Raw genomic sequence first — 27949 nt, 5'->3', positions numbered from 1 at the left:
ACTCCCAGGAAATTTAAAATTGCAATTTAGTAAACTAAAAAGGCCTCATTGGCATGTGTTGCAATGTTAATATTTCATCATTGATATATAAACTATCAGACTGCGTGGTGGGTAGTAGTGGGTTTCAGTAGGCCTTTAACTCACTAAAACACTAGCAACACAATAGAAATATAAGGGATTTCCCAGAATTAACCTAGTAAATGTGTCTAAAAACATCTGAATCCGTCCAAATCGCGTTTTGGTTTTTTTTAAACTTTTTTTTTCTTTTTTTCTAGTCCGTCGCTATCAATATCCTCAAACACGAATCTTTCATCCTCGCTCAAATTATTTGGGAAATTGTCATTTTCTCGGTCGGAATAGTACTTTTTGTTGGAGGCTCCCATTAAAAACAATGTGAATATGTGAGGAGCCATCAAACGTGACGTCATCGTCTGCGACTTCCGGTAGAGGCAGGGCTTTTCTCTTAGCACCGAAAGCTGCAAACTTTATCGTGGATGTTCTCTACTAAATCCTTTCAGCAAAAATATGGCAATATCACGAAATGATCAAGTATGACACATAGAATGGACCTGCTATCCCCGTTTAAACAAGAAAATCTCATTTCAGTAGGCCTTTAACTCACACTCTGCATGGAAGTCAGTTGAGTCATTCAGTGCATATTTTTCAAAGCATGAGTTATTTTTGTTTCAATTGATAGTTCTCAAAAAAATACCCAATCCTCGAGATCAGAGAGATATGTTTCAAATTTAAACCCTTTTTGAGCAGTTGAACAAAAAAGATGTGCCTGTGCAACATTTAACAGTTTAGCGTAAATACTATAAATCTATTTATCAATTCAAAACACGATGGAGTTTGTAGGGCTCACTATAAAAAAATCACCACCCACGAAAAAATGTTTTTGTCAGGAAAAAACCTTGAAAGTGAATCCAGGATTCTGCAGAAAAAAGTGTAGTTTCCACATTCTAATTTATCTTAGATTTTTTTTTCTATATTGGGCCATTCTATCCACAGACACAGATTGGTAGTTCTATTAATTTGTTTTTAAAAAAAAAGCACATACATATTTTTCTAAACCTTGTGAAAATCCCTGTTTTTTTTTTATAGTTATTATTCTTTTCAAATAGCAAATATTTCTCTCCAAGCTGAGAGTGCTGGGGCTGAATGGATGTTGCCACTGCATAATGGTCCTCAGACGTGTGTTTCCCTGGCAACATGGAGAGGGCATGTGTGGAGAGGGAGGTATAAAACACAGCCAGCTCTTTTCCGAGTCTTAGTCTAAAGTGAGGGAGCACTCGCACAGTCCAAGCGGGGACCTTTGAAAACCTTGGTTGGTCGTCTTTCCGTCTCAGCTCCGGCTAAAGTAGTTTTTGAAGAATGATGCGACCAAAAGATTTACGCCAGGGCTCCGGCACCAAGACTTTCCTGGACGCTATGCACGGTGGCAAAGTTCACCTGGCGCGTTTCATCTTGGATGCCTTGGATGGACGTATCATCAACTCAAAGACTGAAAACAGCCGTACCCCGCTTATCTATGCCATTTGTCTGCAAGAAGCTGGAACCAGAGCCAAGTTTGCCCGGCTCCTTCTCGAGAAAGGGGCTGACGTCAATTGCCAGGATGAAGACGGGCGCACGGCTCTGAGCCATGCCTGCGAGCTGGGTCACCTGGACGTGGTGAAGATTCTAGTGCAGTTCAACGCCGATCCAGACGTCTCCGATGTGTGGGGTAACAGCGCTTTGATGTATGCTGCATTTTCTGGGCAAAGCCAAGTGCTAGAGTTCTTTGTCCGGGCTTTCAAAAGACTCGGACTCAGACTGGACAGGATGAATAACGCTGGACACACAGCCATCGAGGTAGCCAACTTCTTCGGACATAACCAGTGTGTCCAGATACTGAACTTTCAGTGCAGACGCAGTGTAGGCACCGATGATCTAACTGCTGACCAAGCAAATATTGGGGAGGGAGAGCTACCTAACAGACTGCCCCGGCACGTCCTGGAGAGGTTCTCCAAACAACACAACAAAGAAGACCACCTACCGGGGGTATTTCAGAGAAATAATGGCAACGGGCTGTGGAACCGATTCATGTGTCCCAGGAACCAGCTCCACGAAGAGAACCATTGCCACAATTGGCCTCCTCAGAAAAGCCAGATCGAAGCTGATCAGACTGTTTTCTTTACTGCCAAACAACTCCAAAATTGCCAGCTTAGGGATCCAAAAGAGGCAAAAACACTCAATTCTGACCCTTGCCAGAAAGAAATCAAGGAGGACATTGGACTCCAAGAGAAAGCAGGACAGAGGTTTCCTCCCTGTGGGAAGGCAAAATCCTTTAACTTGGAGATTTTGAACAGCAGGAAGCAGTCCTACCAGGGAGATGTACACGACATGAGTCTGTCCGCCAGCAAGTTCAAGAGAGCCTCGCTACAGGATGACCGATGTCTTCTGGACAACTCCCGGGTCCTGCTAAACGATACTGACAAAATTGCCTCAGTTCCAACAGCTCCTTTAGGCATCAAGAGTCCATCGGCAAGAGCCCTCGAGGAGAAGTCCAAGATGGAAGAGTTGAATGATACAACTCCATCAAGACGAAAAGAGCTGCAGAAGAGAGGAAGCTTCGCCCCGAGCGGCAGGCACAACAAAATGCTGTTTGGCCGACAGGAGACGGAGACCAAGATGCCCGCACGTGGCCCAGGGTTCGTGGGCCTCGGGACTAGACTACTCCGTCGATTCACGGCGCCTGAGTTCATGAGGATGGTGATGGACTGTTCAGCTGGCTCCTCCAATGGCAGAGGGCGGATGTCCCGCTCCGAAACCTTCCCTCTTTCCCACGCTCACCAGCAGGTCAACAGCCAGCCAAGTGTCGACAGCATCAGCGGGGTCAAATGTGAGTTTGAGAGCTCCTCGTCTCAGTCCGCCCTCGATTAGGGAGGACAGGCAGGAGGCGTTCAACAACCAAATTCATTATTTTTACAGTAAATAGAAATAATGCAGTTTGGTTTCATTCTTTAAGCGGTAATGTCTTCTTTTTTTCTTTCTTTTTTTTGTATTTAAAGTGTTTATGCATTGTTTATTATTTAGCGGTCAAAACATTAGGTACACCTGCAAATTATGAGATCTCCATGAAGAACTGAATCACTTTGACACTATATGACAAAATATGTTTTAAATGTGGTTGCTGCATACTACCATAACATTTAAAGAGGTACAACTAAAATGTTTAGGTTTTTTTTTTCTGATCAAAATGTTTTTCTCAGCTCTTGTATTACTCTAATGAAATGTAGTGGGTGTGCCTAATACGTTGGCTATTGAGTTTATATTTGAAAAAATGTATACAGCGCTTTGAAAAAAAAAAAACATATTTATATTGTAAAAAAAAAAAAGACTAGTGTTTGATATTGCTTCTGCATTTAGAAACTATGGATTTTTTTCGCCCGATTGTGTTCGGTGACAGTGTATGATTCACGCTGAATAAACACCAGCCCTTTCCACCACGTTGTCATGCTGGACGTGTCAGAAGGTGAGGATTCACTCTCATTCAATATGCATCATTTATTTGCTTTGTACAAAATAAAAATCCAGTGTAATTTCTCTTTCTCATCAATGATATCCACACACACGAATAAAAATACACGAGCCAGAGACGAGTGCATGTGCAAAGTGTTTCTCAGCAGGTGGACGTCTCACAGCATCACATGCCAGGCCTGTGTGCTTTATCTAGAAAAAATCTTCAGGAGCAACACATGGGTATTCCTTTTTTTTTTTTTTTTGGTAAAAAGTCAGCTTCGATACAAAGGGGCTTGTTTCGGAATCAAACAGCTATGTGCCATCACACAGACGACCATGTTCTCGCAAACACATGCACATACACACCTATCTACACGTATTTCTGTAAAGAAGGTAGACCAACTAATACAATTTGGACCTAATTATTCAGCGTTGTATTTACATTATTCATCTATCTGCTTAGACATCGGCCCTTAATTATCAAATGAATGCATTTTGTAAATTCACAGCATACAAACAACCCACAAAACAACTGTTGGGAATAAAGAGGAGGTTTTCCAGTGAGCCCATAATAGCAGCATGGCTTTCATCTAACCACTTGTTATGTTAATGACAGAGGATGCTCTTTCACATCCCAGTTTGGTACATATTCAAGCATTCACTTCAGACCAGGTGTGCGCCTCCATTTGGCCATGCACAAGATCATTGTTTGCTGAGGGACCACAACGCTGTGACTGTGCAGAGGCATAACATCCGTCCACTTGCACCACAAATAATGCCCGCTATAAAAATATAAAGGTGATTTCTTCAGAGTAGCACATGACATGTATTTACGTGGAATATTGACTTGATATGCACCATCTTGTGTGTGGGTTGACACCCACAGAATGTCACAGGAAGCCAATCAGTGTTGTGACTGAGTAGAGAGGTGAGCAATTGCATGCTGCCTTTTCACTCACTCTTAAAGTGCTTCTCTCATGCCCAAAAAACCATGCGGTGTCTTGCAACATAAACTCGCCGTCCTGGCCATCGCCCTCCGTGGAGCTCAGGGCGCAGTGACGAGGATGTACACGAAGAGATGAACCGCGGGTCAGCAGCGGGACATGCGCTTGCGATACTGCTCCACCAAGGGGACCAGGCACTGAGGTGAGGCGCTCTGCAGAAGAAAAGGGTGCTCCAGCAGGTCAGTGGCACTGGCCCGCTGAAGAGGGTCCCGAGTCAGCATACGGTCCAGGAAGTCCTTAAGAACCGGGGACACCTGGATCACAGGGTGGAGTACATGTAAACAGACTAGCATGGTAGTTTTTTGAAGAAGTGAACAATCCGTCAGCTGGGTTGTCTCATGTACTCTTGCTCAGGGAATGTAGCCACATATTAGAGTAGTCAGTGTACAGCAGGGATTTTCAAGCAAAAATGTTTTAGGTTATTAACTTCTAGAAAGCTAAGGACCGGGGGGCCGGACTTCACGATCAGTCTTATTTTGTATATTCTGGAGAACTAGTGTCCTCTATAGTAGAGATTTGATTTTGGTCTATTTATTTTGTCATTTTAGAGGAGCGCTCTGCTGTTTTTAGGGAACCTCTGAAAAAAAGTTTGTCCAAGATTATCTCCATGACAGCACTCTGGCGCAGGGGTCACCAACCTTTTTGAAACCAAGAGCTACTTCTTGGGTACTGATTAATGCGAAGGGCTACCAGTTTGATACACACTTAAATAAAGTGCCAGAAATAGCCAATTCGCTCAATTTACCTGTAATAAATAAATAAATATATATATATATATATATATATATATATATATATATATATATATATATATATATATAAATATATATATATATATATATATATATATATATATATATGTATATATATATATATATATATATATACACATAAATAATAAATAAATAAATGGGTTGTACTTGTATATCGCTTTTCTACCTTCAAGGTACTCAAAGCGCTTTGACACTACTTCCACATTTACCCATTCACACACACATTCACACACTGATGGAGGGAGCTGCCATGCAAGGCGCCAACCAGCACCCATCAGGAGCAAGGGTGAAGTGTCTTGCTCAGGACACAACGGACGTGATGCGGTTGGTACTAGGTGGGAATTGAACCAGGGACGCTCGAGTTGCGCACGGCCACTCTCCCCACCGCGCCACGCCGTCCCTATATATATATATAAAATATATAAAATAAAATATATAAAATATATATATATAAAATATATAAAATGGGTTTTTCTGTCCGTCATTCCGTCATACTTTTTTTTTCCTTTTACGGAAGGTTTTTTGTAGAGAATAGATGATGAAAAAAACACTTAATTGAACGGTTTAAAAGAGGAGAAAACAGGAAAATAAAGAAAATGTAATTTTGAAACATAGTTTATCTTCAATTCCGACTATTTAAAATTGAAAATTCAAATGAAAAAAAGAAGAAAAAAAACTAGTTAATTCGAATCTTTTTGAAAAAATTCAAAAAAGAATTTATGGAACATCATTAGTAATTTTTCCTGATTAAGATTAATTTTAGAATTTTGATGACATGTTTTAAATAGATTAAAATCCAATCTGCATTTTGTTAGAATATATAACAAATTGGACGAAGCTATATTTTTAATAAGGACAAATCATTATTTCGTCAAATTTTCCAAAACAAGAATTTTAAAAGAAATTCAAAAGACTTTGAAATAAGATTTAAAATTGTATTTAAAGATTTTCTAGATTTGCCCCAAAAAAAATGTAATTTTAATCATAATAAGTTTGAAGAAATATTTCACAAATATTATTTGTCCAAAAAACAGAAGCTAAAATGAAGAATTAAATTAAAATGTATTTATTATTCTTTACAATAAAAAAAAAAAATTGAACATTGATTTAAATTGTCAGGAAAGAAGAGGAAGGAATTTAAAAGGTAAAAAGGTATATTTGTTTAAAAATCCTAAAATCCTTTTCAAGGTTGTATTTTTTCTCCAAAATTGTCCCTCTGAAAGTTATAAGAAGCAAAGTACAAAAATAAATTAATTTATTTAAACAAGAGAAGACCAAGTCTTTAAAATATTTTCTTGGATTTTCAAATTCTATTTGAGTTTGTTCTCTCTTAGAATTAAAAATGTCAAGCAAAGCGAGACATGCTTGCTAGTAAATTAATACAATTTAAAAAATAGAGTCAGCTCACTGGTTAGTGCTGCAATTTGAGCTATTTTTAGAACAGGGCAGCGGGCAACTCTTCTGGTCCTAACGGGCAACCTGGTGCCGCGGGTACCGCATTGGTGACCCCTGGTCTAGTGTTTTTAAGAATCTGCAGCGAAAAAATCAGTCTCTTACAAGTTTTTTAAACGGAAATAGTTGAAAAGCCCAAATTATGGGAGAAAAAAAAAGAGGACTTTGAGGAAAACGTGCAATTTTGATTTACGAACGCCTCTATTTGCGTCATTTTCGCTTTTTGAACGTTTACATCACGTCAAATATGCCTCTCTGTACAAACTATGCCTCGGCGTGTGAACGCTTGCTTCATTCATTCATTCATTCATTTTGCATGCTGCTTGAAGCCATTGGGGGCTGCCATTTTGATGACGTCACATCCTGTACTCAAGGGCAAGGCCATTTTGAAGAAGCGGTGCACCTACACGTCACATTCTGTTTACATCCTGTACACAGGGACGCAGCCTATACAAAGAGCTTCGACCTTGAGCGCCATTTCTGACAAGTTTATTTTTTACGATTCTCATACCTTGTTTACAGAGCTTTGTCAACATGTCTATAAGATAACTTTGTGTCATCAGAAATGCTTTGAATGTGTCCAAACTAGCAATCTCGCAGACGTCCACTTTGAGTTTGAATTTTAGTAGTCATCCTTTTGCTTGCGGTCCCTTCGGTTCAAGGATTTTGTCAGCGAAGAAGCTTTGTTCCACACCAAGGGTCTGATTTACTAACCTGACTCTCGCCGGACCCTTGTAGTTCGCTGAGCTCCACACAAGGATGTGGGCTCGAACGCATTGCATACTCCTTGAAGATAGCAAAAAATAATGAACCAATTAGGATCGCCGGGCGGGATTTCATAGATGTGACATAGCGCCGAAGCGACTGTTTGATTCAAACAACAATGGCGGCATGCAGCACTTGTTGCATCCTGTGCTGACATTGATTCTACTATTGCAACTGTTTTGTCGAATCTATCGAATATTATTTATTTAAAAGATGAACAGAGAACGATTTTGAAGGCATTTATTGGAGGCAGGGATGTTTTGGCTCTTCTTCCTACCGGGTTTCGATTTCCCAGCGTCGCTCTCATCAGCGTCACGGGTTGATTTCGGTGTAAGTGGTTGAAGTAGCACGTCATTCAAGAGATCCAATCAAACACAATTATTTTTTTACAAGGTCCTGCCTTCTGAAATAGATCTCCTATTGAGAAGTTCCAGATCCTTGTGTGGAGCTCAGCGAACTACAAGGATCTGGCTAGACTCAGGTTACCAATTTACTAAAGATTTGCGTGTACAAACAAACCTGATAGCACACGCAAAGCTGATCTACTAAAGGTGTGCAAAGTGGATTGTGTCTGTTAGGTGAGCTGAATAAGGCGTGCAATCCATTTTGCGTCTCTTGTCTTCATTAATATGGAAAATATAAGCTGATGATCAAAACACACAGGCTAAAATAAAATTGAACATTAGAAAGAAGGTGACGAAAACGATGTTTATGCATGGCCAAAACAGGCGAGTGGATCGGAGAGAGTAATGTAGTTCTGCACCTTGTTTGAAAAGATAGTTGCTGCATTGATTACGTAAAAGTTGGATTCCGATTACCCCCGATATAAATATAATTTATGTAATTTACAACAACATGTGTTCTTACAGTATTGCGTGCTCACAGCCAGATTGAAGTTTGCAAGTGAAAATATGTAATATTGGATTTGCAATGTTTGGATTTGAAACGTGATTGCCTATCACAAAATATACCAAAGAGTTTGACTCTTGTTTGATTACTCGATTTATTACTACAAGACAGGAGAGACACTAGTGACAGCTGTATGTGACACAAAGTCGGACTATTCCTCCTAAGTCTTGTGTCATTAATGTGCCGCAACCCCCAGTGGCTGATGTCCGTCTGACTGGCCAAGCTGTGCTGGATTCACAGGAACACATTGTGACAGCAATAAGTGGCGAAAGGATCACCGAGATCAACTAAAAGATGTCCTCTCAAACATTAATATGAATATGAAGAATTACATAGAATCGCGAAAAAGTGAACTTTGTGCCCTTGACTTAATTTTTTTTTCTTTTTATAGTGTTGAAATCAAATGTTGGCGAAGCCCTGACAACCATCTCTGTGTGTCGCCAAATGTGCGTACGTAAAGCATGAAGTTGGCGTGAGGCAGCGCACATTTCATTTTCGATACATCTCTTCTTTGCTCATGCATAAGCAAGGTTAATGCCTGAGGCACCTGGTGTACTGCTCGAACATATTTATAAACCACACAACCATTACTCTCCAAACAGCTAGCAACACAAGTCAGTAAAGAGATAATTGTGTCTTGCATGTCAACAGTCAAGCATTGTGGTTACAACTAAGGTTGTTCCCATCTGTGTTTTATGCTGTCGATACTGATTCCGATCATCCATGTGTGAGATTGGTCGATACCAATTCCATTGATCACATGTATTAACTGTACATGTTTTTATTTAGATATGGTGCGTGATATTAACAGTGGGGCAGCACGGTGGTATAGGGGTCGGTGCATGTGCCTCACAATACGAAAGTCCTGAGTAGTCCAGAGTTCAATCCCGGGGTCGGGATCTTTCTGTGTGAAGTCTGCATGTTCTCCCCGTGACTGCGTGGGTTCCCTCCGGGTACTCCGGCTTCCTCCCACCTCCAAAGACATGCACCTGGGGATAGGTTGATTGGGAACACTAAATGGTCCCTAGTGTGAATGTTGTCTATCTATGTTGGCCCTGTGATGAGCTTGTCCAGGGTGTACCCTGCCTTCCGCCCAAATGCAGCTGAGATAGGTGACCCCAAAAGGAAAAAGCGGTAGAAAATGGATGGATGGATGGATATTAACAATGTAACAATATCAAAATATTTAAACTAGTACCTTATTCTCTTACAAAAATTGTGTTAGATGTAAATATAAACGGAATACAATGATTTGCTAATCATTTTCAACCCATATTCAGTTGAATATGCTACAAAGACAACATATTTGATGTTGAAACTTATCAACATTTTTTTTTGCAAATAATCAATAACTTTAGAATTTGATGCCAGCAACACGTGACGAAGAAGTTGGGAAAGGTGGCAATAGATACTGATAAAGTTGAGGAATGCTCATCAAACACTTATTTGGAACATCCCACAGGTGTGCAGGCTAATTGGGAACAGGTGGGTGCCATGATTGGGTATAAAAACAGCTTCCCAAAAAATGCTCAGCCTTTCACAAGAAGGGATGGTGCGAGGTACACCCTTTTGTCCACAACTGCGTGAGCAAATAGTCAAACAGTTTAAGAACAACGTTTCCTCAAAGTGCAGTTGCAAGAAATTTGAGGATTTCAACATCTACGGTCCATAATATCATCAAAAGGTTCAGACAATCAGGGGAAATCACTCCACAAAAGCGGCATGGCCGGAAACCAACATTGAAAGACCATGACCTTTGATCCCTCAGACGTCACTATATCCAAAACCGACATCAATCTCTAAAGGATACCATCACATGGGCTCAGGAGCACTTCAGAAAACTACTGTCAGTAAATACATTTCGTCGCTACATCTGTAAGTGCAAGTTAAAGCTCTACTATGTAAAGCGAATCAACAACATCCAGAAACGCCGCCGGCTTGTCTGAGCCCGAGATCATCTAAGATGGACTGATGCAAAGTGGAAAAGTGTTCTGTGGTCTGACGAGTCCACATTTCAAACTTTTTTGGAAATATTCAACATTGTGTCATCAGGACCAAAGGCAAACCATCCAGACTGTTATCGACGCAAAGTTCAAAAGCTAGCATCTGTGATGGAATGGGGGTGCATTAGTGCCCAAGCCATGGGTAACTTACACATCTGTGAAGGCACCATTAATGCTGAAAGGTACATACAGGTTTTGGAACAACATATGCTGCTATCTAACCGCCGTCTTTTTCATGGGCGCCTCTGCTTATGTCAGCAAGACAATGCCAAGCCACATTCAGCACATTATACAACAGTGTGGCTCTGTAAAAAAAGAGTGAGGGTACTTTCCTGGCCCGACTGCAGTCCAGACCTGTCTCCCATCGAAAATGTGTGGCGCATTATGAAGCGTAAAATACGACAGCGGAGACCCCGGACTGTTGAACGACTGAAGCTCTACATAAAACAAGAATGGTAAATAATTCCACTTTCAAAGCTTCAACAATTAGTTTCCTCAGTTCCCAAACGTTTATTGAGTGTTGTTAAAAGAAAAGGTGATGTAACACAGTGGTGAACATGCCCTTTCCCAACTACTTTGGCATGTGTTGCAGCCATGAAATTCTAAGTTAGTTATTATTTGCACAAAAAAAGAAAGTTTATGAGTTTGAACATCAAATATATTGTCTTTGTAGTGCATTCAATTGAATATGGGTTGAAAAGGATTTGCAAATCATTTTATTCCGTCTATGTTTACATCAAACTCAATTTCCCAACTCATATGGAAACGGGGTCTGTACATACAATTTTTGGAGCAACACAAAGTCAATCGTACACAAACTAAACCAAAGGTAAAACTGTGACCTTCTACTCATTTAAAAGAGATGATGAATTTCGTCTTCTCTGACTTAAAAATGTCGTTACAATGTTAGATTCTCATGTTAAACAATGTCAAAGCATCAAATAATGAGCTTCATGCTTGTTGGCGTGAGATTGCACACAGTTTTGGATGTCTCTGTTCGCAGGGTTTTGCAGTCTGGCTACATTGTGACATCACAGCGAGATAGAAGTACTTATTTGAACAAGTACAATTCTCAGACACAGGTGCAGGAAGGACTTAAAAGGTTTATAAAAGTGACAGTGGCGCACCTTTGCACTATTCATTAGCCTTGCACATATTATCAATCAATCAATCAATTAATCAACGTTTACCTATATAGCCCTAAATCACGAGTGTCTCTAAGGGCTGCACAAGCCACAACGACACCCTCGGCTCAGATCCCACATCAGCGCAAGAAAAAACTCAACCCAATGGGATGACAATGAGAAACCTTGGAGGGAACCACAGATGTGGGGACATCCCACCTCTGGATCGAGGGTGTTGTGTACTGACTATCACAATGCTGACATGCCAAGGTTGTCTTCTCTTTAGACTCTTATTAATACCGTTGTTAATGTCCTATTCATAGCTACTTACTTTCTGCTTTAGTGTTTACTAACCATGTATTTCTTGGTGTTGTTTACAGCTAGCTTAGCGGTTAGCATGTCTGCTGCTAGCTTGCTGTTGGTGTGTAACATGTTTAGCCTCGTCGTCCAGTGATAGTCACTTAAAAGTGATACACGGAAATACGGGTTATTTGCCGTGGAAGTGATTATTATTATTAGCTCAGGGTAGCGACTCCACAATATGTAGGGAGACACATAATTATCTGCTAGCTGCTTGTCAGCCGGGGGAACTAAAAATAAAGAAAGTGTCAGCCAGAGGGGATCAGCGTTTGAGATCGCCATTCAAAAAAGCATTAATCGTCAAAGTCGATCACATACTTTTGTACGAAAATCGACAGATATCAATCAGCGGCCAATTAATCAGCCCATCCCTAGTTATAAGCGTCATGGTCTGAGACTAAACGAGTGCTGCCGGCATTGAGGGGGAAACATGAATTTCAAAATGTACTGTAAAATTCTGAAGCAAAGCATGAGCCTCATCCCTTGGGAAATTGGTGGCATGTCTGTTTTCTGACATAATAAGAAGCCCAAAGCTCCTCCAAGATGACAAAGGCGATGGAGTAGTTGGGTATGACTAAAATGGAGGTGTATAAAGTGTGTATCTAACATGCACCAGCTTCACGTCATCATCAAGTAACATGCAGCTTTGGTAAATTCCAAGGTATTTACAGATCATAGTAAAACTACACTGCTATTCAAAAATGTACACTGAATACTCTAAAGTACATGCAATTGCCCTTTCTGTAGTATTGTCTTTTGAGAAGATACTGGTTGTTGAAATGTGAGGAGTGTACTCACTTGAGTGGTACTTAAGTGGTGTATATTTGTGTACCTGGTTGATGTTTCGCACAGTCGGCGCCTGCTCATCTCTCAGTCTCTTCATAGCTGCCACGGGGGTTTCACTGAAGTATGGCGGCTCTCCATCCACCATCTCCACCACCATGACACCCATGGACCAAACATCCACCTTGTGTGCAACACACACACAAATCATTCATAGCACAGATTGCTAATGTTGGCAATGTTAACTACCCCGCCTTCTCACCTCGGTGCCATATGGCGATTTGGAAATGACCTCGGGAGCCATCCAATAAGGTGTCCCCACTAAGGACTTCCTCTTGGGGATGTCCTTACTGATCTGAGCGCAGAAGCCAAAGTCGGAAAGTTTGACCTGAGGGACAAATGGCAAACATGTTGTATCAACAACAACAACAACAACAGAATGACCAAGCAAAGCGATGACATACTCTTCCATCTAATGTGAGTAGTATTGAATCACTCTTGATGTCTCTGTGGATGACTCCTTGTGAGTGGAGATAGGCCAAAGCTTGCAAAACAGCTTCACACACTGTGGCAATCTGCTCTTCACTGAGCCTGCACAAAAGACACACATGCATATATTACCATTCACTTATACCAGAATCAACATATTAACAGCTTGGAAAGTTGAAATTTATGAATCATCATGCATTAAAGAAAATAACAGAGCGCAAGGGGTTCATTCAACTCCCTCACAGAGAAATGACATCTTCATGCATCTACTTGGTTAATGGGACGCCACAAGACATGCTGCATTATTTCTCAATGGTGTCTCACTTATATAGAAAACAGAGCTGCATCTCTTTATGGACCATTCCACCTGAAAATATGCATAAATGCATGATCACATTTCCTGTATAATATATATATATATATATATATATATATATATATATATATATATATATATACACACACCGTGGGGCAAAAAAGTATTTAGTCAGCCACCAATTGTGCAAGTTTCCCCACTTAAAATAATGACAGAGGTCTGTAATTTTCATCATAGGTACACTTTAACTTTGAGAGACAGAATGTGAAAAAAAAATCCAGGAATTCACATTGTAGGAATTTTAAAGAATTTATTTGTAAATGATGGTCAACCATTCAAAGCTCTCAATGATGGAAGGTTTTGGCTCAAAATCTCACGATACATGGCCCCATTCATTCTTTCCTTAAGACGGATCAATCGTCCTGTCCCCTTAGCAGAAAAACAGCCCCAAAGCATGATGTTTCCACCCCCATACTTCACAGTAGGTATGGTGTTCTCGGGATGCAACTCAGTTTTCTTCTTCCTCCAAACACGACGAGTTGAGTTTATACCAAAAAGTTATATTTTGGTTTAATCTGACCACATGACATTCTCCCAATCCTCTGCTGTATCACCCATGTATCCATTTTGGTATAAACTCAACTAGTCGTGTTTGGAGAAAGAAGAATTCTGGGTTGCATCTCAAGAACACGATACCTACTGTGAAGCATGGGGGTGGAAACATCATGCTTTGGGGCGGATTTTCTGTTAAGGGGACAGGACGATTGATCCATGTTAAGGAAAGAATGAATGGGGCCATGTATCGTGAGATCTTGAGTCAAAACCTCCTTCCATCAGTGACAGCATTGAATGGTTGACCAAATACTTATTTTCCACCATAATTTACAAATAAATTCTTTAAAATTCCTACAATGTGAAATTATGGATTTTTTTTTCACATTCTGTCTCTCACAGTTGAAGTGTACCTATGAAGAAAATTACAGACCTCTGTCATCATTTTAAGTGGGAGAACATGCACAATCGGTGGCTGACTAAATACTTTTTTGCCCCACTGTATACAGTATATATATATATATATATATATATGGTAAATGGGTTGTACTTGTATAGGGCTTTTCTACCTTCAAGGTACTCAAAGCGCTTTGACACTATTTCCAAATTCACCCATTCACACACACATTCACACACCGATGGCGGTAGCTGCCATGCAAGGCCCTAACCATGACCCATCAGGAGCAAGGGTGAAGTATCTTGCTCAAAGACACAACGGACGTGACGGGGTTGGTAGAAGGTGGGGATTGAACCAGGAACCCTCAGGTTGCTGGCACGGCCACTCTCCCAACCGCGCCACGGCGTCCCCTATATATAACTTAAACTACATTTAAAACTGGAAAAATTACATTAGTTGCCCAGCCCTGCTTCCTAAAATTAGACTTCAGCATTTTAGACCAGTGGATGTGCCATCTCTTTTCTGCTCTGCCACCCTCTACTGCGTGGAGAGGTTATTAGGTGACCGCAAATGAGACGCTAGCTGTTCAAATTCGGGACCCGGGGGATGGACTATTCATCTGTGCATCAGTTGGGGACGTCTCTGTGCTGCTGACTTGTGTCCACTCAAGAGGATCCCCTGCTGGCCCCACTATGGACTGGACTCTCACACTATTGACTAAATCCACTCAACTTCCATTGCACTAGTCGTTCAGAGGGGGCGTCCCCACAATATGCGGTTCCCTCCAAGGTTTCTCATTCTATCCCATTGGGTTGAGTTTTTTCTTGCCCTGATGTGGGATCTGAGCCGAGGATGTCGTTGTGGCTTGTGCAGCCCTTTGAGACACTTGTGTTTAAGGGCTATATAAATAAACTTTAAATGAGTGATTGATCGTGAAATACAATTCATTACTATAAAAATGTTTCCTTTTTCATATATATGTGTTACTTCTAATCCCAACTTTATTTTAAATGTATCGTAATAATAATGCTGTTGCATTGACACGTTGTCTTTCGAAACACATTTTTTTTTGCTTGGTTTTTCAGCTCGCCGTTAATCAATAGAATGTGAATGAGTCTGTTGGTTCTGATCTTACATGAAGAATTCTCTGTGTTTTATTATTAATGTTATTATTTGAATGTATATGTATTTGAATAATGAGAATAAGTCACATGGTCCACAGGAAGAGGCCAAAAGTAAGTTCCCTCATTTATTTGTCTGTATAATCAACGATGGCGGCGCCCCAATCTCAGCGGCTCGGTGCTCTCCTTTGAGGTGCTGTAGACAGAGAGTCACCCAACAAACCGTTATATTTTTGACAAAGTATTTAATCGTATTTCAAGTATGACTGGGGGTTATAATAAATCTCAGCACAGTGGTGTTGTATATCTATTATTGATTTGTTGTTGTTGTTGTTGTTGTTGTTAAATCACTACATCTTACAAATCTTACGGTGCTGTTACAAAAATGCGATTGGCCAATACACATTTTACACGTGACTTATAGGGAAAATATGTTAAACATTTAGTTTAACACCATCACACAATGGCAAACATTCTGGGAATTGTTTCCCTGCAGACTGCACCTTTGTCAACGGCCAAGATCATTGCTGAAAAGACACTAGTCGGTACCGCACTGCCCTCTTGTGGTTGTATGTATATTTACCCAACTGTAGAAAATAACCTATCATGAAGAGATTGGGCCATTTCCTACCTGGTTTCAGACACAATGTTTGTTAGTGCTCCCCCTTGCAGATACTCCATGATAACCCACAGTTCTTCTTCCACTAGGGCAGATTTGTACATCTCCACTACATTTCTGTGCTGGTAGTCCCGCATGATCACCACCTGCAAAACAAAACGGATATTATTATACATTAGACAATTCTGACTTGGTATTGAATTTTTAACTCAATTGTGTTTGTAACGTTAGCACAGCTGCAATGGCTGCAAACACAAGATGCAATATGATGAGAACAAATGTATTGTGTATATAGGAGTAATGTGAATTTCATTGTCAATTATTATTGAGATATTTAATGTAGAAATTCATCCATCCATCCATCCATCCATCCATCATCTTCCGCTTATCCGAGGTCGGGTCGCGGGGGGCAGCAGCCTAAGCAGGGAAGCCCAGACTTCCCTCTCTCCATCCACTTCGTCTAGCTCTTCCCGGGGGATCCCGAGGCGTTCCCAGGCCAGCCGGGAGACATAGTCTTCCCAACGTGTCCTGGGTCTTCCCCGTGGCCTCCTACCAGCTGGACGCGCCCTAAACACCTCCCTAAGGAGGCGTTCGGGTGGCATGCTGACTAGATGCCCGAACCACCTCATCTGGCTCCTCTCGATGTGGAGGAGCAGCGGCTTTACGTTGAGCTACTCCCGGATGGCAGAGCTTCTCACCCTATCTCTAAGGGAGTAACCAATTCATATAATTGATAAGAATATATAAGTATATAACATATACAGTACAGTATTTCTTGTATATGTTAAAGCTGCACCGATTAATTAAATTCAAGAGGGGAAAAAAAGCACTGATTTATATTCTGTTGTTTGAATGACAAAATGTTTGAAAAGTCTGGACAGCATGGAGTACTCGGACTTTAACATGCAAACATTGTTTTCGTGCGGCTTCTGAGAGCGGCGGTGTGTGAGTGGCATGATCAGGGCAATTGGCAAATTCTATCTACTTGTTTTTTTTTTTTTATAAATGCACACGTTTAAAGTGCAGTTTTAAAGTTAATGATGTGCATTTGTTCAAACAAGAATGAACGCTATGGCAAAGTTGATGTTGATGTGGGGCGGTATAGCTCTGTTGGTAGAGCGGCCGTGCCAGCAACTTGAGGGTTGTAGGTTCGATCCCTGCTTCCGCCATCCTAGTCACTGCCGTTGTGTCATTGGGCAAGACACTTTACCCACCTGCTTCCAATGCCACCCACACTGGTTTAAATGTAAAAATTAGATATTGGGTTTCACTATGTAAAGCGCTTTGAGTCACTAGAGAAAAAGCGCTATATAAATATAATTCACTTCACTTCACAACTATCCATCCAACCATCCATCTTCTTCCGCTTAGCCGAGGTCGGGTCGCGGGGCAGCAGCCTAAGCAGAGAAGCCCAGACTTCCCAAAGCTCATGACCAGGGGGCGGGAACCTTTTTGGCTGAGATTGCCATGAAAGCCAAGTATTTGAAAATGTATTTCCGTGAGACCCATTTAATATTTTTTAACACTGAATACAACTAAATGCGTGCATTTTTAAGACATTTTTAGAGTATAATAAGTCTCTTATTCTTTTTAATAACATTGTTATTCTAAAGCTAACCAATAATAAATAGTTCTTATCATTATGGGACATCTTGAACAGGTGCAATAGAAAACAAATGGTTGGATTAAAATGCACGAGAATGTTTTATAATTTGAATGTTATTTTTAACACTGTGATCAGGGGTGGTGCTAGGGATTTTGGGCCCCATGAAAAGAATCTTTACAGGGCCCCCAAGTTAGTGTCATTATTTTTTCTGTATTATAATTTCATCATCATTAGGGGCCTCTCTGGGCCCCCCCTCCATCATTGGCCCCTAGAATCCGTCTCCTTTACCCCCCCGCACACACTTTCCGGCGCCCCTGACTGTGATTAACTATTAATTACTTATCGTGTTAAGCAATTTCAGCTAAGATTTATCGGAGAGCCAGATGCAGTCATCAAAAGAGCCACATGTATGCTCGAGAGCCAAAGGTTTCCTACCCCTACTCATGACCATAGGCCAGGATGGGAACGCAGTTCGACCGGTAAATTGAGAGCTTTCCCTTCCGGCTCAGCTCCTTCTTCACCACAACAGATCGATACAGCGTCCGCATTACTGAAGACGCCGCACCGATCCGCCTGTCGATCTCACGATCCACTCTTACCTCACTCAAGAACAAGACTCTATCGTCTGAGCCATGCTGTGTGAATGTGATATAATAATAACAATAATAATACATTATATATGTATATCATTATATGGATACAATATGTACTGTAATGTTCAACATAGTTATTTGTAGAATGATCTACTTTAGTGTGTGAATGTGAGTGTGAATGTTGTCTGTCTATCTGTGTTGGCCCTGCGATGAGGTGGCGACTTGCCCAGGGTGTACCCCGCCTTCCGCCCGATTGTAGCTGAGATAGGCGCCGGCGCCCCCCGCGACCCCGAAAGGGAATAAGCGGTAGAAAATGGATGGATGGATGGATCCACTTTATATAGTTAGGTTATACCATTTCATCATACATGTTTAGGGCTGCAGCTATTGATTATTTCAGTAATCGGGTAAGCTATCAATTAGTTTATTGAAATAATTGAGTAATAGATGAAACACACATATAGCCTTGACGCTTATTTTAGGGCAAACAGTTGAAATAAATAAATAGACAAAGAAAATTGCTTGCCATAACCTTTATTCTATTTTCTAATAAATGCAAATTATCAACACTGAAAAAGAAATTTCAACTTGTTTGAATTGATAAAAATAGAATATTTTAAAAAACTATCCACTGTTCACAGCCACACAGATAGCACCATTGCAGTGGCCGTGCGGAAACTATGCCCGCATATTTAATCCATGCGGTCCAGATTCTATCCATTTGTATTGGATACACTCAAATGATTAATTGACGCAGCAAAATGTAAATTCATGATTTTTCTAATCAAATGAATCGTTTTTTTATGGTTGATTATTATCATATTTTCTTTTAAACAGCCTAATTGGCATTAATTTGTGATACTAAAGCATGCATATTTTTAACCACATAGTGAAATACATTTGTTGAGTTACTTAGCAAATAATGGCTTCATTTTGACTGGCATCTCATCTTTGCATATTTTTAGCTATCAAGTGCCAGTAAAGCAGCTGTGCAAGGGCACCGTAAAGGGCTGTAACTTTGGGCTATTACATGGCCCATAACTGAGGCAGCCCGCAAAATATATGAAAGCATTAAATGGCTGATGGGGCTCAATATCGTGTGTTTAATGAAGTGCAAAGTATCTCCAAAGCTGCACTTACTGTTGTAATAGTTCAACATTTCAAAGGCTGTTTTTGGTTGGTTAATTTCCCCAGCCAATCCAGACAACATGTTCGCTGTTTTAGAGATGTACCTCGTTAAAAAGCAGCTCTCTCCTCTGCTGTCGCCGCAGGTCCATCATCTTCACAGCCACTTGCCGGCCACTGTGCTTCTCTGTGGCGATGCACACCACCCCTGTGGAACCCTCCCCGATCTTCACAAAGTTCTCCAGGTAAGATCGCGGATCGCCCTTATCCACCACCATCTGCAGGGCTGCCTTGAACTGTTCATGCGTCACCTTCGGAGGGTCTGGCGGCGGCCTGGGTGAAGGGTGTGGGGGCCTGAAGGCAGGTGAGCATGTGCCTGGGGGACTGGTGGCTAGGGAGCCTGTAGGGGAGGGCCGAGGTTGGGATGGGCTGTCCTGCCGTGGGTAAGGAGGATTAGGGCACCCAGAATGTCGCAGGTAAGGCTCTGGTCCATTGGGCCTCAGTCCTATATTGGGGGACAGTCCTAAAGTGTAGCTGGCGGAGGAACGCACAGTCCACTGAGGTCGGACGCCGCTCTGAAGCGGACTGCTGGTTCCAGCTGGCAAGAAGCCGGAGTGGTATCTCACTGCTGAATCCGTCTGCACAATTAGAAATAAGAAGATCAAACATACAGTGAGTGATATTCAGCACCAGAATATGAACAATAAAACCAAAACCTCTGCATTGACTTTACCTCATATCAACCATGTTGACATACCCTTATTAAGATTTTGCAAAGCAAACACTCCCTCACTATTGACTCAACTTTAATGCTAAACTGCATTTCCATTCAACTGAAATTAATCCCACAGTAATGCAAATCAATATACAATTAATAAAGATGCTCTACAACCTAAACTGAAAATGATTCATGGGTAACTTTTCAATAACGCATATATGCAATGGAGCATCTAAATAAAGCCTGCTGTGAAATTACTCATTGAATTACTCATGATCTCGAGAAATTAATTCACGCCTTTATCTCAAATCGTTTAGACTACTGCAATGCCATGTATGTAGGCATTAGCCAGGCCTCCCTTGCCCAGCTGCAGCTCGTGCAAAACTCTGCTGCTCGTCTGCTAACACAGACCCGCAGACGTGAGCACATCACCCCTATATTAGCGTCCCTTCACTGGCTCCCTGTGCGTTATCGAATCAATTTTAAACTCCTTCTATTTGCTTTTAAATGTCTAAAAAACCTCGCGCCAACATATGTCTCCGACCTCCTTCAGCTTTACTGCCCCACTCGATCCCTAAGATCAGCCGATCAGCTGCTACTGACGGTCCCTGACACAAGGCTGAAGCTTAGAGGTGACAGAGCTTTCGCCGCTGCTGCTCCCAAGCTCTGGAACGACCTAGCTCTGAGTGTTAGACAAGCCTCCTCTCTTCCTGTTTTTAAATCCCTCTTAAAAACATACTTTTATCCCTTGGCTTTTAACACTGAGAGATATCCATCCTGCAATGGCGCCCCATTATACACCTGCTGTGAACCTGTTTTTATGGTTTATGTTTTATTTATTTAGTTTTTATCATGTTCTGTTTCTGTTGTGTTGTTTGCTCGCTCCTCGTATTATCTTTTAACTTGCCCATTGTACAGCACTTTGGCTACCCCTGTGGCAAATTTTAAATGTGCTTTATAAATAAAGTTGATTTGATTTGATTTGATTTGAAGTCAAATGTGGAGAAAATGTGTGCATTTTCATTAAAAAAATCCAGAACAAACAAAACATGACATCAAATCAGAACTTTACCACCACATTCCTTTGCTTTTTGTGGAGTTTTTTGTGACACTTCAACAGGAGGGTACCAATTAGAGTTAATTAGAGTTTAGCAGATCTACTGAGCCCTGAACAAATGTTACAAGACTTCGGCATGTCTCTCAAGACTCCAACAGATTCTCGCAAGTCTTAAAGCAAATCTTGCAAAACCTCAGCAGCATATAGTAGGTCCCCCCACCCTTTCTTGGTTTATTTTAAACTGTATTTTCAAAAACTATTTTTTATTGTCATGTACAGTATATGGGCCCTCATGTCACAAGCTTGCTTACGCACAAAAACCTGGCGTACGACTTTTTTCACGGCAAAGAGGAGATGTATCAAGACTATGGTTGATGCGAAAATGTATGCTACCTCACACCAACTTCACGGCTGACGTACGTACATTTGAACAGGCATTCAGAGGTGGTCGTTCCAGCTCTGCCAACATTTGATTCCCACAAAGTCAAGAAGGTCGAGGCAAGGACACAAAATAAATTTTTCCGGCAATACTTCATATTCGAATAAAAATTTGTGAGGACATGAATTGCTTAATCAAGGTGGTCATTTTGCCACCTATTGCTGTTAAAACGTGTTCCTGTGACTCCTTGGCCATGTCAGGCAGACAGCAGCAGCGGGTGTTTGTGGCACACTGGCATCAGAGACGGACGATGTCACGGATCATCTAAAGGATTAACTTCATACGCTTGTTTTGCTTTTTCTGTTGCCTCTATGAAATCCCATCACAAAAATGCCCTAGTTATCATGATAAATAGAGCAAGCCCAACGTTTTCACTTCTGATACGATAAAAATATTGGAGTCTTGAGCATTGAATTTTTAATTATTTTAACCCCGATACAATATTTACATGAATCTTGGTATATAATTGTATTATTTTGTAGTGTGAAATGTTGGAAAAGGTTTGATCAAGTGAAATTTCTCAAACTGAAAACAATGCTTGGTATGAATACTTAACCTAACCTATTTAACTCAAATGGACTTATGATGACTTTAAATTGAAGTAGAGTAGTTATGTTTATTTATTAATACTTAAAAGGTCACAATAATTCATCAAGTTAAGCTCATGAGACAGCAAATTGAATGATGGATACACGTTTGTTAGTGGATGTGTTCCAGTACGCTTGTGCATTGGTGACTTTAGGCCGGATTTACCAAGCTCCAAATACCAGGTGCTAAACAGCGTTTGCAATGTATAAAATAGTGTGTACTATTAGTTGGCGTGTTGCACGCGATCTACTAACATTGCATGTGCTATCCGTAACTGGTGCAGACCGCCTAATTTGAAAGAGGTTTTTGTGACTCTACGCGGCTTTCACCACGGAGACTTTCATTTACTACACATTCATGTTATCATTCTCCTATCTGTGTGCGATGTGCTGTACCACCAGCACACATTTATTATCTGTAACAGATTTTCTGAATCACAACTCAGACAACAGATACATTTTTAGCAGACTAACAGTGGTGCAACTGGAATGACTCAAATGCAAGAAAATGCATGATGAAAGACCTTTTTTTATAAAAAATATCATGTAGTAATACATTTACTAAATTAAATAACAAAAAATTAAAATAAAACACCTATAGGCACTATGACACTTACATTTTAATCAGTCCCTTAAGTCAACCAGCGTGCAACTATAAAATTATAAATTTTAGTTTTACTGTGATGAGCTGGCGACTTGTCCAGGGTGTACCAGCCGAATGCAGCTGAGATAGGCTGCAGCACCTTCGCAACTCCGAAAAGGGACAAGCGGTAGAAAATAGATGGATGGATGGATTTTAGTTTTAGATATGTTTAATATTTATCATTTCTGACAGTCCACATATGTTGACACACTCATAGGACAGGATTCTCGGTCCGTCGTCTGTTTTTGCAGCGGGAGCTCCTCCTCTCTCACAGTCATGTGCGTTTCTGTATCAGTTTGCACATACTTTTCAGACATGCCAAATCAGTGGTCCCCAAACTACGGCCCGGTTACAGCCCGCCAGCGTCCAAAATCTGGCCCATGGAAGTCCCAAGTAAAAAATATATATATTTTGTTTTAATTACTATTTTTTCATCTGTCCTACCTAAACCATCCATTAATCCATTTTGTACCGCATGTTACTCTTGTGGTCCCCTAGCAGCTAAGGCAAATAATATTGTCTAAAAATGCATTTTACCATCGATAACGTGACGTCAGGTGCGTGGTCTTGGTGAAATCGTAGGGGAAACATAAAATAATTTCAGAGTGTTGGATTTAGAATTTTTGCAGTTTGACTAATCTGCAAAAAGACAGTGCCGATGTTTAAAGAACTGAACATTCGGCGACACTATGAAACTGGCCACGGAGGGCAGTATGTGAGCTTTACTGGGCAAAGTGAGAAGAGAAAAGCTGACAATGCTAAATTGTGAATTTGCTGCACAGCAGAGTACAATTCTGCGTAAAACACAGGCAAATCTGGCATTAATTTTGGCCACCTTCAAGGTAGCTAAACTAATTGCAAGCTGTCGAAAGGCGTTCACTGATGGGGAGTTTGTAAAGAAGTATTTGACCGTTGTTGCAGAGGAAGAGTGTCCGGACAAGAAAGATGCTCTGAACGCAGTGATTCTGTCCGCATCTACAATTACAATTACCATATACATGTATACACATATATATATACTGTATATATACATATGTGTGTGTATATATACACACAAACATGTATATATACTGTATATATACATATGTGTGTGTATATATACACACACACACACACACACACATATATATATATGTATATATATATATATATATATATATGTGTGTATATATATATACACACTCATATATATATATATATATATATATATATATATGTGTGTATATATATATACACACTCATATATATATATATATATATATATATATATATGTGTGTGTGTGTGTGTGTATATATATATATATACACACACACACACATATATATATATATATATATATATATGAGTGTGTATAGATATATACACACTCATATATATATATATGTGTGTGTGTGTGTATATATATATACACACTCATATATATATATAAATATATATATATATATGAGTGTGTATATATATACACACTCATATATATATATATATATATATATATATATATATATATATATATATATATATATATATTCCATCCATCCATCCATCCATCATCTTCCGCTTATCCGAGGTCGGGTCGCGGGGGGCAGCAGCCTAAGCAGGGAAACCCAGACTTCCCTCTCACCAGCCACTTCGTCTAGCTCTTCCCGGGGGATCCCGAGGCGTTCCCAGGCCAGCCGGGAGACATAGTCTTCCCAACGTGTCCTGGGTCTTCCCCGTGGCCTCCTGCCGACTGGACGTGCCCTAAACACCTCCCTAGGGAGGCGTTTGGGTGGCATCTTGACCAGATGCCCGAGCCACGTCATCTGGCTCCTCTCGATGTGGAGAAGCAGCGGCTTTACTTTGAGTTCCTCCCGGATGGCAGAGCTTCTCACCCTATCTCTAAGGGAGAGCCCTGCCACCCGGCGGAGGAAACTCAATTCGGCCGCTTGTACCCGTGATCTTATCCTTTCGGTCATGACCATAGGTGAGGATGGGAACGTAGATCGACCGGTAAATTGAGAGCTTTGCCTTCCGGCTTAGCTCCTTCTTCCCCACAACGGATCGATACAACGTTCGCATTACTGAAGACGCCGCACCGATCCGCCTGTCAATCTCTGGTGGAGTGCCATCTCCGGGTTGGGGAGGAGACCCTGCCCCAAGTGGAGGATTGATTGATTGATTAATTGATACTTTTATTAGTAGATTGCACAGTACAGTACATATTCCGTACAATTGACTACTAAATGGTAACACCCGAATAAGTTTTTCAACTTGTTTAAGTCGGGGTCCACGTTAATCAATTCATGGAGTTCAAGTACCTAGGAGTCTTGTTCACGAGTGGGGGAAGAGTGGATCGTGAGATCGACAGGCGGATATATATATATATTCCATCCATCCATCCATCCATCTTCTTCCGCTTATCCGAGGTCGGGTTGCGGGGGCAGCAGCCTAAGCAGGGAAGCCCAGACTTCCCTCTCCCCAGCCACTTCGTCTAGCTCTTCCCGGGGGATCCCGAGGGGTTCCCAGGCCAGCCGGGAGACATAGTCTTCCCAACGTGTCCTGGGTTTTCCCCGTGGCCTCCTACCGGTTGGACGTGCCCTAAACACCTCCCTCGGGAGGCGTTCGGGTGGCATCCTGACCAGATGCCCGAACCACCTCATCTGGCTCCTCTCGATGTGGAGGAGCAGCGGATTTACTTTGAGTTCCTCCCGGATGACAGAGCTTCTCACCCTATCTCTAAGGGAGAGCCCCACCACACGGCGGAGGAAACTCATTTCGGCCGCTTGTACCCGTGATCTTATCCTTTCGGTCATGACCCAAAGCTCATGACCATAGGTGAGGATGGGAACGTAGATCGATCGGTAAATTGAAAGCTTTGCCTTCCGGCTCAGCTCCTTCTTCACCACAACAGATCGGTACAACGTCCGCATTACTGAAGACGCCGCACCGATCCGCCTGTCGATCTCACGATCCACTCTTCCCCCACTCGTGAACAAGACTCCTAGGTACTTGAACTCCTCCACTTGGGGCAGGGTCTCCTCCCCAACCCAGAGATGGCACTCCACCCTTTTCCGGGAGAGAACCATGGACTCGGATTTGGAGGTGCTGATTCTCATTCCGGCCGCTTCACACTCGGCTGCGAACCGATCCAGTGAGAGCTGAAGATCCCGGCCAGATGAAGCCAACAGGACCACATCGTCTGCAAAAAGCAGAGACCTAATCCCGTGGCCACCAAACCGGAACCCCTCAATGCCTTGACTGCGCCTAGAAATTCTGTCCATGAAAGTTATGAACAGAATCGGTGACAAAGGGCAACCTTGGCGGAGTCCAACCCTCACCTGAAACGTGTCCGACTTACTGCCAGCAATGCGGACCAAGCTCTGACACTGATCGTACAGGGATCGAACTGCCATAATAAGACAGTCCGATACCCCATACTCTCTGAGCACTCCCCACAGGACTTCCCGAGGGACACGGTCGAATGCCTTCTCCAAGTCCACAAAGCACATGTAGACTGGTTGGGCAAACTCCCATGCACCCTCAAGAACCCTGCCGAGAGTATAGAGCTGGTCCACAGTTCCACGACCAGGATGAAAACTACACTGTTCCTCCTGAATCCGAGGTTCGACTATCCGGCGTAGTCTCCTCTCCAGTACACCTGAATAAACCTTACCGGGAAGGCTGAGGAGTGTGATCCCACGATAGTTGGAACACACCCTCCGGTCCCCCTTCTTAAAGAGAGGAACCACCACCCCGGTCTGCCAATCCAGAGCTACTGCCCCCGATGTCCACGCGATGCTGCAGAGTCTTGCCAACCAAGACAGCCCCACAGCATCCAGAGCCTTAAGGAACTCCGGGCGGATCTCATCCACCCCTGGGGCCTTGCCACCGAGGAGCTTTTTAACTACCTCAGCAACCTCAGCCCCAGAAATAGGAGAGTCCAGCACAGATTCCCCAGGCACTGCTTCCTTATAGGAAGACGTGTTGGTGGGATTGAGGAGGTCTTCAAAGTATTCCTTCCACCTATCCACAACATCCGCAGTTGAGGTCAGCAGAACACCATCCGCACCATACACGGTGTTGACAGTGCACTGCTTCCCCTTCCTGAGGCGGCGGATGGTGGTCCAGAATCGCTTCGAAGCCATCCGGAAGTCATTTTCCATGGCTTCCCCAAACTCTTCCCATGTCCGAGTTTTTGCCTCTGTGACCGCCGAAGCTGCACACCGCTTGGCCTGTCGGTACCTGTCCACTGCCTCTGGAGTCCTATGAGCCAAAAGAACCCGGTAGGACTCCTTCTTCAGCTTGACGGCATCCCTCACCGCTGGTGTCCACCAGCGGGTTCTAGGATTACCGCCACGACAAGCACCAACTACCTTGCGGCCACAGCTCCGATCAGCCGCCTCGACAATAGAGGTGCGGAACATGGTCCACTCGGACTCAATGTCCAGCACCTCCCTCGTGACATGTTCAAAGTTCTTCCGGAGGTGGGAATTGAAACTTTGTCTGACAGGAGACTCTGCCAGACGTTCCCAGCAAACCCTCACAATGCGTTTGGGCCTGCCAGGTATGTCCGGCATCCTCCCCCACCATCGCAGCCAACTCACCACCAGGTGGTGATCGGTAGAAAGCTCCGCCCCTCTCTTTACCCGAGTGTCCAAAACATGAGGCCGCAAATCCGATGACACAACTACAAAGTCGATCATGGAACTGCGGCCTAGGGTGTCCTGGTGCCAAGTGCACATATGGACACCCTTATGTTTGAACATGGTGTTTGTTATGGACAAACTGTGACGAGCACAGAAGTCCAATAACAAAACACCACTCGGGTTCAGATCCGGGCGACCATTCTTCCCAATCACGCCTCTCCAGGTTTCACTGTCGTTACCAACATGAGCGTTGAAGTCCCCCAGCAGAACAAGGGAATCACCCGGGGGAGCACTTTCCAGTACTCCCTCGAGTGTACCCAAAAAGGGTGGGTACTCTGAACTGTTGTTTGGTGCGTAAGCGCAAACAACAGTCAGGACCCTTCCCCC

At 42.2% G+C, this 27949-nt stretch overlaps 2 protein-coding genes across 6 annotated transcripts in view; one reads left to right on the top strand and one right to left on the bottom strand.

The window, feature by feature from the left end:
- The first annotated feature begins 1207 nt into the window (after window positions 1-1207).
- Window positions 1208-3485, top strand: LOC133549721 (uncharacterized). Its single transcript, XM_061895438.1, has one exon. The coding sequence runs from the start codon at window positions 1375-1377 to the stop codon at window positions 2920-2922; it is 1548 nt and encodes a 515-aa protein (XP_061751422.1). The 5' UTR covers window positions 1208-1374; the 3' UTR covers window positions 2923-3485.
- A 46-nt stretch (window positions 3486-3531) lies between these two features.
- LOC133549720 (serine/threonine-protein kinase PAK 6) overlaps window positions 3532-27949 on the bottom strand; it is a 72697-nt gene continuing 48279 nt past the window's right edge. For all 5 annotated transcript variants that reach the window (XM_061895434.1, XM_061895433.1, XM_061895435.1 and 2 more), the window contains 6 exons: window positions 19600-20130; window positions 16181-16314; window positions 13139-13265; window positions 12937-13062; window positions 12724-12858; window positions 3532-4759 (listed from right to left, as the gene is read on the bottom strand). In XM_061895434.1, the coding sequence (XP_061751418.1) occupies window positions 4592-4759; window positions 12724-12858; window positions 12937-13062; window positions 13139-13265; window positions 16181-16314; window positions 19600-20130 (1221 nt within the window). In that variant the 3' untranslated portion in view covers window positions 3532-4591. The remainder of the gene's footprint in view (window positions 4760-12723; window positions 12859-12936; window positions 13063-13138; window positions 13266-16180; window positions 16315-19599; window positions 20131-27949) is intronic.

The sequence above is a fragment of the Nerophis ophidion genome, linkage group LG03 (genome assembly GCF_033978795.1).
Source record: "Nerophis ophidion isolate RoL-2023_Sa linkage group LG03, RoL_Noph_v1.0, whole genome shotgun sequence".
Taxonomy (NCBI): domain Eukaryota; kingdom Metazoa; phylum Chordata; class Actinopteri; order Syngnathiformes; family Syngnathidae; genus Nerophis; species Nerophis ophidion.
Note: the sequence above shows the minus strand (reverse complement) of the source record. Positions and strands in the feature narration are given on the sequence as shown.